General features: G+C 47.8%; 1 protein-coding gene across 1 annotated transcript in view; it reads left to right on the top strand.

Moving 5' to 3' along the window:
* The window catches only part of LOC144274155 (uncharacterized), a 135,297-nt gene that overhangs the window by 12,350 nt on the left and 107,230 nt on the right, over positions 1–15,717 (top strand). The window contains exon 5 of the mRNA XM_077832799.1: positions 4,972–5,942. Within this exon, the coding sequence (XP_077688925.1) occupies positions 4,972–5,942 (971 nt within the window). The remainder of the gene's footprint in view (positions 1–4,971; positions 5,943–15,717) is intronic.

The raw sequence follows: 15,717 nt of genomic DNA, 5'->3' as shown, positions 1-15,717 counted from the left end.
GCTAAGGGGAGGCAGCTCCCTCTCTCCTTGTCTCTCTTTCTCCTCGGTTCAGCACAAGTTTCCTGGCTGACACGGATGCAGCTGCGACTGAGCAGCTCCTGCCCCCTCAGTGGGGTGTGGACCAGGGGGAGACCTTCATCCAAGCCCCTCTGTGCCCAGCCCGGGTGGGAACCTTCTCCGGTGGCTGGAACCAGCCCCCAGGCTCTGCCGACACCAGCTCTTGAGCTGGAGCCTGCAGGTGATGGGGAGACCTGGGGGAAAGGGCTGGGGCCAGGCAGGAAAGCGACTCCTCATCTCACTCCCCCACCCCTGTATCTCTGCTCTCCATGTCTCTGCCAGTCCCAGATCTGCGGCCATCACCGACACACATTCCCAGTCCCGCAAGCAAAGAGCCATGGGAATGGGTCAGCCAGTGCTTAATTTGCACCAGGGTGAGCCCTAGCACCTCGAGCCTGGCAGTTCAGACCCCCGGCACCTCTGGGACTGGCAGTTCAGACCCCCGGCACCTCTGGGACTGGCAGTTCAGAGCCCCAGCACGGCATCTCTGGGCTTGGCAGTTCAGAGCCCCGGCACCTCTGGGCTTGCCACGTCAGTTATGCATGTAAAAAAACTGCTTGAGTCCTGACACCTGTTTCATTACAAATTAGCCTCCCAGGCAAGGGGGAGGAGAGACCAGAGCAGGAGCCATAAATGGGGAGAGGTTCCCAACTCCTAGATCCATTCTCTTGTGTCTTTCTCTAAATCCTTATTGATCAGTGATGACGAATCCATCACTCTATAATTATTTTCCATAGATCCTAGTCTGCTAATTTATCTGTGTACCACCCCTCTAGAGCAATGGATCTCAACCTATTTACCACTGTGGGCTGTATATGCAGCTCTCTGTGTGTTACGTTAAGTGGGCCGCATCCACACAATATATATACTACCTGTATGGCCCGGAGGATGTCACAACTGATTGGCTGTCAGCAGCCCACGGGTTGAGACCCACTGCTCTCCAGCGATTATCTCCTTGGTGTCTAAGCACTGTACATCAGGTGACCAGCTAGCAAGTGTGAAAAACTGGAACAGGGGCGTGCGGGGAATAGGTGCCAATATAGGAGAAAACCCCCAAATATCAGGATTGTCCCTATAAAATCAGGACTGCTGGTTACCCTACCTGCACAAATGCATAAAGCATCAATGAGAAAATTTGACCTTTTTCTCTCTCCTCCTAATGCCCCGTGGCAAGGGAGGTGGTAAGCCACCGTTTGAATTACTTGTGCTACGGTCAGTTAGGGCTCCGTCGTGGGAGGCACCACATAAACTCCAGCCCTACACCTGTGAAGACTCTGGCCCCAGCACCTGTTAACTCAGGCGAGGTGTGCTTGTTGAAATCAACGGACATCTGCTGCGTTTATTTACGTGAGTCTTCACAGGATCAGGGCCAGAGTTTGTACAGTGCCTAGCGTACGGGCCCCTCCGATGTAGCGTGGCGCAAATTGTGGCCCCAGTGAGTTTGCAATCGGAGAGGACGACAGGCAGGAGACAGATGAACGGAGGCCGTGGAGCAGGCTGAGTCACAGGTACAGTTGTGTCACACGTGGCTAGATGGTTTTGTCAAAGAGCTGATTTTTCAAAGTGCTCTAAAATCCGCACGGGTGCTCAGGTTGTCTTGAAAATCGCTGTGCATCATGAGGGCTGAGGGTAGAGTTAGCAGTGTGAATCTGGGGACAATTGATCCAGCGGTTCCAGAGATTAGGGGGAGCAGAGAGAGGAGGAGAATTAGGACACGAGGAAGGGTGGCCCAGTGGTTAAAGCACCAGTTTGGGGCTCAGGAGTTCCCTGTTCCGTCATAGGCTGCATGTGACCTTGGGAATTAGATGCCTAAATTCCTTTACAAATCTTGCCCACCTCCCAGGGGTGTAGCAATGGGAAATACACAGGGCCTAAATTCTCCGAGTATTTCCCAGAGCCCCAGGGCTTCTGCTCCACGGAAGGTGCTGGGGAGGGGGGTCGAGCCTTTAGTCCCATGGGAGGTGCTGGGACTCCCACTGATTTGAAAATAAGTACCAGAGCTCTGTTCCGGTCAGCTCCAGCTGAATGTAAGCCCTGGCAATGCATTAAAGTTTGTGAGGTGCTTATATACAAGGGCAATGGGACCCTATTAAGAGCTAAGAGTCACTCCAAATGCTGGGGGAAGAAAGGAAGTTGCAGAGAAGCTGAATTGAATCACCCTAACTTTTGTGCAGCCCCTGATTTCTCCAAACATTTCCTCGGATGCGGGGATCAACTCTGTGTTGACACTGACAGAAAAGAAGGGGGGATAGATACATGGCCAGGTGGCGACTTGTACTAGGTATGCACCTGCCTTGGAACATCATCTTGTCATTGCAGGTGTTGCCCTTTGAGGGTCCTTGACAAGAAAACTCTTGGTCCAGTGCATGATCTGACTTGGTCTGGAGAGACCCCTCAGCAGGGAGTACCCTGCTCCAAGCTCCCCCTGAGCTTGTCTTAGGGCACTGTTAGAACATGATCTTGGACTTCTCTGTAGTCAGTGCGGACAGGGACAAGATGTGATCAGTATCAGGTCAGCAGGCTGTGGTTAAGGGTTTGTCTATGTGAGGAATTTGACCAGAATAAATACCCCAGAATAGCTTTCTGTGTGGAGAGGCTTATCCTGGGAGAATTATCTGGTACACTTCTTCCAGTGTAGACTAGGCCTGCGTATAAGACAAGAGACAAACAGATGAATACAATGAGACAAAAGTGGCCAGCACGATCGGTGGTGTTCTCAGCACACCAGCAGCCTAAACCGTGTTAAGTTTGTATCTTGGGAAGGGACCATAAGGGATAGCCTTTACAACCGTGTGAATAACGTTGTGCTAATTAGCAATCAATTAACTAACTCTAATATAGACAAGTCTTTACACAGGCTGGGCCTGTGTAGTACTTGGGGCCTGATTCTGATCTCAACTGCACTGATGTAAATTGGGGATATGTCATTACATCATTGTAGCTAAACAGGCATAACCCTGTAGCGTAGACACAGCCTGCAACAATGGAAGGGAGTTTTCCATCAGTGTAGGAACCCCCCCTCCCACCATTACGTCACCAGAAGCATTCTTCCATTGACAGCTGTGTCTACACAGGGCGTTAGGTTGGCATAGGGTTTTTTTCCACACCCCTGACCGACAAAGCTACACCAAACTAACTCTTAAGTGTAGTCCAAGCCATGGAGTGGTTCCATTGAAGTTGGTGTGAACAGAGAGCAAAGGCAGAAGCAAATCATGGCATTCAAGTGTCGGGGGTGGGCGGCAATTCCTTTTAACAACCTGAGGCACTGAGGGTATGTCTCCACTGCAAAAAAGAGTTGTGTTCTTAATTTGGATTCACTCACAAAAATTCAATTAAAACCCAACAACCTCTCTCTGTCTGTGACACTTTTGGGTTAACTGGGTAGCTATATGGTGCTATACACTCCCAGAACACAAAAGGGAAACCAGTTTTCAAGCATGGCCCTAGTCAAACATAGCTTGTTTGCCGTTCCTATGGGTAACGGCAACGGAGAACATCCTGTTCCTAAAGCCTGGGGTGCAACTTGAACTGCTAACCCCAGTCAAAGGCCGAGTTGCTGCAGTTGCACTGTTTTAACCCCAGTTACGAACACATCTCTTTTTTTTAACTCTGAGGACGTACCCAGGGAGAGCAGTAGGCCAGGCTTCTAGGGACCTCTTGTCGGTCTGGGCAGGGGGTTAGAAACGGCCAAGAGATTTAATCCTTGTGCTGGGCTGAATCACTAACTCCCAACCGTGTGTGGCAATCCCTGAATCCCTTACTTGGACCACTGTACATCAGCCCCCGCATGCGGCGCTTTGCCAAAGGGCATCTCCATGGGCATTTCCCATCTGCTTCATGTTACATGTTCCCTCTGACAAACATAGGGGCAAGGCTTAAAATCCTGGCACCTTCTGTGTAATGGACCCCAGGAATCTGTAACCAACCCTGATCTCACCTGTTCTCTCTCCCTGGAGCAGGATTCCCCATCCTTAAACCTGACCTGATCTGCATGGAACCAGGGGAAGAGCTGTGGGCACTGGATCTCCAGGGGAGGCACCAGCCCAGGTGAAGAACCAGTTAAACCAGCTCAGAGACCATCTGGGAGAGAAGGCCAGCGCTGGGATTCACATTGAGCCCTTGTGAGCTTTTCCAGATCTGCCCTTCTCAGGTAGCTCATCATAGAACTGGAAGGGACCTCGAGAGGTCATCTAGTCCAGTCCCCTGCACTCATGGCAGGACTAAGTATTATCTAGACCATCCCTGACAGGTTTTGCAAACACCTGTCCTCGCTTCAGGGCAAATGTTGTACCCTTTCTGCCTGAAAGCAGCTACCAACCCTCGCTCTGCCTATTGAGATGGGAAGGGAAGGGAAGCAGGATGGGTCCCCTCTAGTGAAGGACTGGGAGGTGGTTTTGTCCAAGTTCCCCAATACATTATCTCAGTATAACAGATTCTAAAGCCAGAAGGGATCATCTAACCTGACCTGCATAGCACGGGGCAGAGAATTCCACACAGGAATTGTTTTTTTCCCCCCCTTTTCCTCCCCCAGTTGGCGGGGAATGTCTTATATGTGGATTCTCTCCGTAAACCAGGGATGGCAACAAGTGTGAACGAGGAGGCAAATCTGCTGTGGGGAAGCCCTGAGTCAGCAGAAGCTGAGAAAGCAGAGGGGCACATTTGCCTGAGAGAAGCCAGCGAGAGTCAGGGTGGGTGGGAGAAAGAGGAGGAAGGAAATCTTCCAGGGGGGAGAGAGGATAAATCTTTTCCCCCAGGAGAAGATGTAAGGCAACTCTGGGTGCAGCAGAGAGAAGGGGAAGGTAATGGGTCTAGGGAAGGCTTCATCGAAAGTGCCCAACCTGATGTCCAGTGGAGCGCCTGCAAGGGAGAGAAATGCCACCGGTGCCCTGACTGTGGGAAAACCTTCAACCGGAGCTCAACCCTTAGGGCCCACCTGAGGATCCACACGGGGGAGCGCCCCTATATATGCCCTGACTGCGGGAGAGGCTTCACGCAGCTGGCTCACTTGACCCAGCACCGGGGGACACACTCGGGAGAGGAACCCTATCGCTGCGCTGACTGCGGGAAGGGCTTTAGGGTCAGTTCCCGCCTGGTGGCACATCAGAGGAGCCACACAGGCGAGCGCCCCTACAAATGCCCTGAATGCGGGAAGAGCTTCCGGGTCAGCTCAGTCCTGGTGGTACATCAGCGGATCCACTCTGGAGAGAGACCCTATAAATGCACCGATTGCGGGAAGAGCTTTAACGTCAGCTCCAACCTCATTAAACATCAGAGGATCCACACGGGGCAGAAGCCCTACAAATGCACTGAGTGCGAGAGGAGCTTCAATGAGAGCTCAGCCCTGATTGCCCACCAGCGGCTGCACAAAGGGGAGCGGCCCTACAAATGCCCTGACTGCGGGAAGAGCTTCAATGTCAGCTCCAACCTCCTGGAGCATCAGGGCACCCACAGGGGCCAGAAACCCTACAAATGCCCTGAGTGTGGGAAAGGATTTGCCCGCAGTGCCCACCTCTCTCAGCACAGCCGGACTCACACAGGCGAGCGACCCTACAAATGTGCCGAGTGTGGGAAAGGATTCGCAGTGAGGTCCCATCTGGCCCAGCACTGCCGGGTCCACACTGGGGAGAGACCCTACAAGTGTGCTGACTGCGGGAAGGGCTTCACGGCCCGTTCGTCCCTGACCACCCATCGCCGGACTCATACAGGAGAGCGACCCTATAAATGCCCCGAGTGTGGAAAAAGCTTCAATCAGAACTCGCACCTGGCTCAGCACTGGAGAACCCACTCGGGAGAGAAGCCCTATCACTGCCCTGACTGCGAGAGAAGCTTTGGGGACAGCTCTGCTCTCATTAAGCATCAGAGGATCCACCTGCAAGAGAAACCTTGTTAATGCCACCCCCCAGCTACTGGTAAAGCTTTGCTTGGAGCTCAGCACTTATGACTGGAACGGGGCAGGTAAGGGCTTTTTCAGTGAGGTGGCAATTCAAAAAAACCAAACAAACAAACCATGTTGAGTGCCCCCAAAACACAATGTTTCAAAAATGGGGGGGGGGGGAATAGAAAAGTTTAAAATAAAAATCATCTTGAGTTGAACTCTTTTGTGCTACATGAAATCTTTCATCAGGATTCAGAACAGCTTTAACATCCTTTTTAAAATTAAATGGAAGGAAAGGTCAAAACCAAAAATAATTCTGATTTGAAGATGTTCATTTTTTTGGGGGGTGGGGGGGGCCACGGGGGAATCAGCTGGAACAATTCAATGAAACAGAAAAAATTGCAAAACATTTTGAAGTTAGTGGATCTGCATTCTTCACAGAGAAAAGAAGTTTCCAACAAAAAATGTTGCCCAGGTCAGCTCATGACACTTCAGAGACTCCATGTGGGGATAACCCTGACTGATGGGAGTGATATCGGTGACATTCAGCTCCTCCCACTGGGTGGGTCCCAATGTAGCAGCAGCCCATCTCTAGCTGATCCGTGACTCTGGTCGGCCGCTGAGACCTTGCTGCAGCCCTGCAGGCTAAGCATAGGACGGAGAAGAGAAAATACCCACAACCTTGGTTGTTCCCTCTTCTGGGACTCAAGATCCCTCCCCTCCCCAGGGGAGATTCATTCCCTGGGCTGCCCCCTTTGGTATCAGAGGTGGGTAGGAAATTAGGTCCAATTCCATCCCCAGCACTGCTTCCCCACTGCAGAAGTTGGATGCTTAATCAGTGCTCCAGGTCTCAACCGCCTTCAAGCAACCTTAAAACTGAAGGTGCCCTAGACTCCCTCCCTTAGCAAGAGCAATTTCCTGGGGTGAGGGACTCACCTGCTTTACTAATCCCACCCACCATCACCACCAGCTAGCCCTAATTTCTCCCCATCCCAGGTCTTCTCAGGGTATGTCTACACAGTTGCAAAACACCCAGCTCAGGCTCATAGGACTGTTTCATTGCTGTGTAGCCTTCTGGGCTCAGGCTAGGACCTGAGCTCTGGAACCCTCCCATTCATCAAGGTCCTAGAGCCCAGGCTCCATCCTGAGCCCAGAAGTCTACACAGCAATAAAATAGCCCCGCAGTCTGAACCAGCCAGCATAGGCCAGCCACAGATGTTAAGCTGCTGTGTAGACATACCCACAGAAATCTGGCCCTCTAGTTTGATGTCACCTTGCTGCACTGGGTGGGGATGGTGAGGGGTGGGGCTGGATAATACAGAGTAGCATGATTAATTTGTGACTGGCCTCAGCAGTAAAAGTATCGAACTTGGTTTTCCACCTGTCCAGAGTCCTTTGCTGGGGGAGAGGACAAGTGAAATGAAGTGGAAGGCACTCTACTACATTTATGATACAAGAACCTGAACAGAATTTAAAGCCAGAATTTGACAGAGATTAAAGATTGGAATGGTTCAGTGTAGGGCTTTTCTGCAGCTGGAGTTATTCTAGAATAGCTATGCTTGAATTCCTTCATGTGTGGACACACTGAATCTGGAATAAGCACGCCTTTTTCTGGTTTAGTTTAATCCACTTTCGAGGGGGATTTGAATTAGCTTAATCCATTTTGGAAGTAGATTAAACTAAACCAGAAAAACATACTCTTCTTCTGGAATAAGTGTCCACACACAGCAATTTGGGAACAGCTATTGTGAATTTTAAAATTCACTCCTTACCTTATGCCAGAGTAGCTTTCACATGTAGACAAAACCTTAGAGGAAAAGAATAAGAGGGGACATGATAAAAAGCTATAGCAATATGACTAAAATGGAGAAGGGAAAGAGCAGGTGAGCAAGGGGACACTGAGGGCAGGTATGCTTTTAAAACATTGCACACATGCAGCTGTGCTGCTGTAGTTCAGAGAAGCTGCTCCCATGCCAACAGGAGAAGGCTCCTGTTGGCGTAGTTAATCCATCTCCCCAAGAAGTGGTAGCCATGTCAATGCCAGAAGCTCTCCCATCGACATAGCGCTGTCTATACACAGGGTTAGATCAATATAACTATGTTACTCAACAGTATGGATTTTTCATACCCCTAAGCAATGTGGTTATACTGATATAGGTCTGTAGCATAGACTAGATGTCAGGCTGGTCTACATGAACCAGTTAATTCACAGTAAGAGAGAGTGTGTGTACATACCCCACATTAACCTGCTAGGAACTCTTCATGTAGACCATGCTGATATGCGTTAAGTTTGTTGATGTGTTTTCAACTAGTCCTCTTTGAAACAGGACTAATCAAAGCACATTAACTACTAATGCACATCAGCTGGGTCCACATGGACATAGTCCATGGCAGGCTAGCATGGGGTAGATTCACACCCCACCTTACTGTGAACTAAATATTAGTGCCTTCACTAAAATTAAAATGTAGGAAATCCAAAACGGATCAAAGGAAATACTTTTAATCATGTGTGAAAGACTGTGGAATTCATTGCCACACGAAGTAATTCAGGCCAAAACTTAACAAGAGTCGCATCTCATTATAGATTAAGGGTCAGCATACCCTGCCTGTGAATTACAGCTAAGAACTTTCATTGCAGTGTCCCTATTCCCATATTACAGAAAGGGAAAGTGACTTATCCAAGGTTATGCAGCAAATCACTGGAAGACCTGGCTCTGTCAGTCCTGAATCATATCTACTGGATAATGATGTTTTCATGAAGGTTCTTAACTCTTCCCTGGCTACACAGACAAAATTATGCACCAGGGCTCACTGACTTAATGGGCTTAAACTACAGAACTTGCTGAAAATTTCAATTTTCAGCAGTTGTTTAGCTGGACTTTTTTCCTTAGGGCTTGTCTGGACAGGAAGTTACACCAATTTAACTACATCAGTGTAACTGCCAGTGTGGACACTTATTCTGGTATAAAAAAAGTGTCCACACAGGGATTTATACCAATTTAGCTACACTGGTTTAAATTCACACCTTAGCCTATAATGTCATAGCTTCCCAAACAAGGAAATCTTAAATGTCATGTACCCCAGCTGATGCCATGACTACTTCTGTCCAAACTCTCCCCAGTCAATGGCAGTGGGGTTACCTCCTGTTGGTAGGAATTGCAGAACAGGGGCTGTTGCACCCCAAGAATCTACTTTGCTTGCTAGGAAGCGCGAGAGAGAAATCAAATGACTCAATTTTTTTCCATCAGCTGAACATTTACTAAGGTGCAGTGAACGTGATCATGGTCCAATTTAGTTATGCAAACATAAAACACAGATCACTTTCTGTCCAAAAGCATCAGAACAAGAGAAAGGGAATAAATACATTCAGATAAATAGAAAAGTGCAGACTTTTCTGCCAGGCAAGAACCACCAGCCTCCGCTCCTCTTCAGAGCCACCCATCCCAAACTTTCTCTTAGAGAAACCAGAGACTGGGGCTTGCGTCTAAAACAAGCCTTTTTTTAAACATGTATTCTTAAGACAGTAGGGCAGATCCTCACCTAGTATAGGCTACCAGAGCTACATTAAGCCATGAAAATTTACACCAGCTGATCTGTGCCTCTAGATCTCATTAAATGTGGTTTACTAATAAAGCAATCAATTTATCCTCATACATTTTATTGTTTTAAATTCATCAGCTACTTCTATCGCTGGCCTAATATCAATGGACTAGCATGTTTTATAAATTCCCAAAAATCAGTTACTGACCAAGGAATTTCAACTAGTATTTGATCTGCTATAAACAATTCAGGTTACCAGAAGCAGAGCAGGTATTAGTGGAAATACAGACTAAAACATGTAGTAGCAGTGAAAGTCTGTTACACTGGTATGTGCCAAGGCTGCTTGAACTGACTTACGGTCAGACAAAAAATTATCCAGCCTTCCAATCCAGAATAGTTGAATATTCCACCCCCATGAGCATTTCAGGTGCATCTACATTCCACGCCTGAATGCTAAAAAAACTGAACAGAGCCCCCGATCAAACAGAGATTAACGGCCACTGCTTTATTTCTAGGTATCCATCTGTAGGGATCTTTAAGCGAATGTGAAAGTGGTCAACAGAGCTGGAACGTGCACAAATCCCTCGTGTTGTTTGTTATCGATAGGAGACTAAAAGCTTCCTTTATTATAAATACAACCACAATCTGCAAAAGTTCATGAGAACATAAATAGATTTGTTCCTTTAATGCAGCCCACTGTTTGTTCATTGTGCATCAGGATATTTAGACCGAGGCAGGATTCCAAGAGACCAGATCAGTTGATGTCTATGTGAGAGGAAGAATAATCTACCCAGTGAGGGAATGGTTTTGCTTTGGGGACAACAAGCTTTGTTAGGGAACCCATCAATATCTTGGCAACTAGGGAAAAGGAGAAGCAACTGACTCCGAAGCTCTACAACGTAGAGGCTTCTAAGTCTACCAATGCAGAGAATGGAGATTTCAGCATTTTCAAAACCTGCACACATCTTAAAAAAGAACCGATTAATTTGTTAAGGTAAGTGCTTTTGCAAAATCACTTTGTATCTTAGCTGCCTCACTCCCATAAGAACTGGTTAACAACTTCTCTAGATCCTTCACAAAAACTCATCCCTAACACACAGATTGAAGAGTCAATAAAGAACTATTATAGCCCAGATCAACGGCCATGGGGGCTGTAGTGAAATGTGGAACAGGGCAGTTAGTTTTGTACCTGACCCGAGGCAAGTCATGAGCACCTTCAAGTCCAGTTGTCTTCACCCAATTCATTTAGCTCCTGGGTGAATCTAGTGATCAGCCCCATCTCTTGCTCTATGTTACGGATCCTCTGCTCCACAGCGCCCAGGCTTTGCACCAGCTCAGCCATCAGCGACCTCATTGCCTCCTGGTTTTTCACAATAGTTTCTAAACAAAAGGAAGAACACCCATATCTAATAGAACACAAGTTTCCCCTTTGCCAAAGAAAATCTAGTAGAATATGTTACTGTTCAATGAAAAACACACACCCCTTGTAGAGCTCATTGGAAAATAGGCTCCACCCTCCCTGAAATTTTTGACAAAAGGTCAAGAACCAAACTACTTTGATTTAGAAATGCTGGCAGTGCCTCATGAGAGTTGTACCTCAGTTTTCTCATATCCCCATTCTCCTCTACGAGTCAAGCTACTTTTCCCAGGATGCACCACAGCACAGGACTCCCATGATGGAAGACTAGTGCATCGTGGGAAAAAGAAGTTTGGCCAGAGATCCGGACCCACACGGACCATAATCTTCTCAGCTTGACAAGGACTTCTTACCAGTCCTTTTTGCCCCACCACCAATCTTATCTTCTACTTAATTTGAAAGCACCTAGAGGCAGGAATCGTCTTTTTGCTGTTTGTATAGCAACTAGCAAAGGAGGGTCATAATCAGCGCCTCTAGTCTAGGGACTCCTGGACTACAGACAGAGTGAGTGTTCTCACTTTGCTTTCAGCAGACAGGAGTAGCTGCACTCCCTCGCCCTCCTTCCATTAATCCGAACCCCTTTAAACAGCATAAATTCAGTTTTTTGCACAGCTCACCTAGTGCCAACATGCCCATCTCTTGGTTCACGTCTTGCTGGATGGTAGAGGGAGCCTCCAACACAAACACCTCCTCCCACTGCTGGGGTGCAGGAGTGGTTGCTGGGATAAGTTCCTCTTGGGGCTTGCTTTTATCATCTTCCTGCTTAGCAGATCTGCAGGCTGCAAGGAAACCCAAGCTGAGAAACTCATTAGAGAATCCACAGCAGTCAAAACAAGGCTCCTACAGCAGCCAAAACTATTTTTTTTCAGGGAGCAACCATTACAGAGCAAATCATATACTGAAGAGTATTGTACCTTTGAGTACCCTGGACTCTCACTGACCAGATGCTGAGCTGCTAATTCCTCCTAGTTCTCCTGGGCTGAAACAAACTTAGAATACAGAATTTTTTGTGTGTGGAAACAAAATCTGTTTAGGAAGACTCCCTCAAGGCCCATTTTAATCAAAAGTGCAACTTACATCACTATATGCTTCTATTACAAACAAACAGAAATGTGTGCAAAGCAAAAATGGGAGACAGGAATAAGGTAATAAACTGCTGCACACCAACCATAGTAATCCACAGAGCAGGAACAGCTCTTGTTCCAGAATCTCCACCCCACAGCTCAGAACCAACAGTCCCAGATTGTCTACCTCAGTGGTTCTCAGATTGTGGGTCAGGACCCCATTTTAATGGGGTCACCAGAGCTGATTTAGGCTTGCTGGGGCACAGGGTCGAAGCCCAGTCCCCACCACTAGGGTTACCAATTTTGGTTGGATATATTCCTGGAGATGTCATCACATGACAATCTCTAATTAAAGATTTATCTTTAATTCCGGGAGACTCCAGGCTACTCCTGGTGGGTTGGCAACCCTATCCACTGCCCAGGGCCAAAGCAGAAGCCGCACTAGGCCGCGGGGCTCAGCTTATAGGCACCCTGGGGCTGAACCTCTGGGACTTTGTCCCCTCCCACACGGCAGCAGAGCTTGGGTGGGCTCAGGCTTCAGTCCCCTCTCCTGGGGGTCACATAGAAATTTTTGTTGTCAGAAGGGGGTTGTGGCGCAGGGAAGTTTGAGAATCCCCAGTCTACTTTCAATATGTTTTTATTTAGTACCTGAAAAATACTGTCATGAAACCCCACCTAGGCAGTAAATCCCTAGGAGCAGAAAGATCAGGATGTTTCTTTACAAAACAATGTTAAAGAACAGAAAAGTCAACCCACTTCTATCCTCCCCCCCCCCCAAAAAAAAGAGTAAAAGAAAAAACACACAGAATTAAGATATAGGTGTTTGGTGAAGGACTGATCCTAACTGCAAAAAAGTGAACCAAAGATAAATAAAACAAACTAAACCCAAGATGACAATCTATTCAGAATTATACTGACGAGCTGCATAAAGAGAAACAACACTTACCAAACCACGTTTTCTTTAAAACTCCCCTAGCAATCTAGAGAGCCCTACCCTACTAAACTGCCTCTATTGTGTACTTCACTGTACCCTAATCCCCAGAAAAAAACCCCAAATTTTCCCCAACCCCCTTTAAGTACCTGGGCCCCGCTCTGCGCCCCCACTCCTCAGCGGTTTCAGCCTGAGCTCACCCAGCCTAGCCAATACGGACGAGCTCGCCCCAATCTTCTCCGGCTGCAGCACCTGGCCGCCTTCGGGCTCCGCCACTGCAGCTACTGCCGCCGGTCTTTCCTCCTGCAACGCGGCTCGCAGCTCGACTCCCGCCGCCACCGCGCTGCGGGCAATAGCCGCCAGCCGCTCCCCTACCGCGGCCAAGCGACCCCGCCGCTCCCCGCTCATCCTCACTACTGCACTCGCTCCCCCGCCCACCAGGGCTTTATGTAAAGCAGAGCCGGACGCCACCGAATCAACCTGCTCTCTGCCAGACCTCACCGGAGCAGTTTTCACACAGGTCCGCTCCAACTAACATTCGAAACACCTCCCCCCCCCCCCCGTTAATAGCCTCGTCTAGTCCAGCTTCATCAGTTCTGTTCTCATCCACCTGTTTCCGCCCCAGCCTTGCGGTTTTAGCCCAATATAAGTAGTTTCCTTTTCAGGCAGCTCATCTGCTCACAAACTTCTCTTGCTCTGCTCCCAGAACAAACAAACAAACCTGGGCCCGTTCAGTTTCCCCTTGCCAACCAGCAAACCTACAGGAAATTCAGGTAATCTTATTTGCTGAGTTGCTTCATCTTTATTGAGAGCATTGGTAGGAAAGGAGCGTGAGGTACCCAAAATTAATACCCTAAATTATTCTACCAAATATGCTCTAGGAATTATTCTGGGAGAATACTCTGGCCTGTGGTATAAAAGGAGGTTAGATTAGATTATCCCAATGGTCCCTTCTGGCCAGAGAAACTATGAATCGTATTTATTTGTAGGGGAATACACACAGGTATAGATTTACACATCTCACATCTATACTTGATGTCGTAGGTTGATACCCTATGATGGCATTTTATTCTCATCAAGAATCAAAAATCTGAGTTAACATCAAGTTAAAGTTGCTCCTTCCTGTTTAAAAAAAAACCTCGGCAGCCAATTTAAACCGTAGAGATTTAAAACAATGGCATGGAAGGATGAAAAGAAGAGCAGCTAAATAGTGAAATATCCACATGGCTCAGAGAGTCACTCAAATCAAATATTGCGTATTGCACATTGAAACTAACAAGCCACCTTAACCCTGACTTCGGCAGGAGAAAAATTAACTTTGATCTTAGTAAATTAACTTGGATCTTTCCAAAGAGGAGAAAAGCAAAACAACCTTAACTCTGGCCTCAGAATGTCCAAGAGGAGGAAAAAAAATAGAACCTTAACTCAAACGAGTTAAGGATTTGTTTTTCCATATGAAACTTTTCTCATTCTCTAATTGAAATCAAATTAATACTATCATTGATTATTTATATTATTACAGTGCCTGTGAACCTCAGTCACGGACCACGACCCCGCTGTGCCTGGCGCTGTACAAAATAGAGACCAGATAGTCTCTGTCTCAAGGAGTTTACAATCTAAGTATAAAGTCTTGACTTTTTGGGAGACTCCTGCACCCCATCTAAGGCCCATTGTGACTCAAGTTTTTTCAGAACAGAGGACTCCGGACTCTGGGAATGTTGGAAACGTAAGTGCTACTTTATTACAGCTAGTGAAAAGCAAGAAATAAAATTAAAGAACCCTTCTGCCCAAGCCGAATGCACTGATCCCGATCCAGGCAGGCTGCATTTACAGGGGAAAGATATCAGAGTCCATGGCTGATCCTAGGTCCTGTCACCCCAAACAGTAAAGAGCATTACTAAGTTATAAGGAATGACAAGCAAACAGACAGACAAATGAATCCAGTTCTAAAAGCAAATGTCCCAGCCCCAGGAAATCCCAGGATCTGGCTTTAGTGAGAGGTAAGGAATCAGTTGTTACAGTTACAGGATATTGTAATGTTAACTCCTTCTCTGCTGGCAGCCGCTCTCTCAGACAGGGGACAGGTTCCAGCAGAGTCTCTGTCTTCAATCCCAGTTCTAGCCCCTTGCTGCGAGTGTACCTGTGGGGGTGAGTGTGACAGACAGGGTCTCTGTTGTCCCCACCTGGACAACAGCTGGGCTGTCAGGCCTTTCTGCAGCTTCAGTGGAGGGGATTGGCCTGCATTCTGATGCGGCCTGGACTATTATCTCTTCTGGCTCCCTTCTCAGGTCAGATTTGCCCTCTTGAGGAACTGGGGGAGACACCCCCCTTTAGTCCTTCTGCAGCATCATTTGTAGACACAGAGATCGGCACCTGCCGCCCCAGATATTTCTGGCTTCTCACCCGTGCAACGAGTGCTCAGACACTGACTTCCAAAGAGCAAACCTGGACTTGTCCCAAATCCAGCCTCCCTACCTCTCCTCCTTTCACTCCTGACTGTATCTCATGTTGGTAATGGGATCGGAGTCTCACTTGCTTCCCCCGTGGGGGTCTCTGCCTCACATGCTCAATTGTCAGTGTTGGTGCTGGCGAAAATCCTGGAGCCTCCTGTGAAACGTTCCCTGAATCAGAAATGTGAATGATCACTCGCCTAACGGTACAAATGTGACAGTGTGGGGGGTTATTGGGGAACAGTATAAATGTACCACTCAGGATTTTGGGGAATCATATAAAAGAGGCACTCAGGTTGGGGGGGGAGGGTGGGGCTGGTTGATGGGGAATGGTACAAATGTGACGCTCAGCTGAGTGTGGAGATGAGATTCTTCCTTCCCAC

This window comes from Eretmochelys imbricata, chromosome 14 (genome assembly GCF_965152235.1).
Source record: "Eretmochelys imbricata isolate rEreImb1 chromosome 14, rEreImb1.hap1, whole genome shotgun sequence".
Taxonomy (NCBI): Eukaryota; Metazoa; Chordata; order Testudines; family Cheloniidae; genus Eretmochelys; species Eretmochelys imbricata.
The sequence above is the reverse complement of the archived record's forward strand: the minus strand, read 5'-3'. Positions and strand labels throughout refer to the sequence as shown.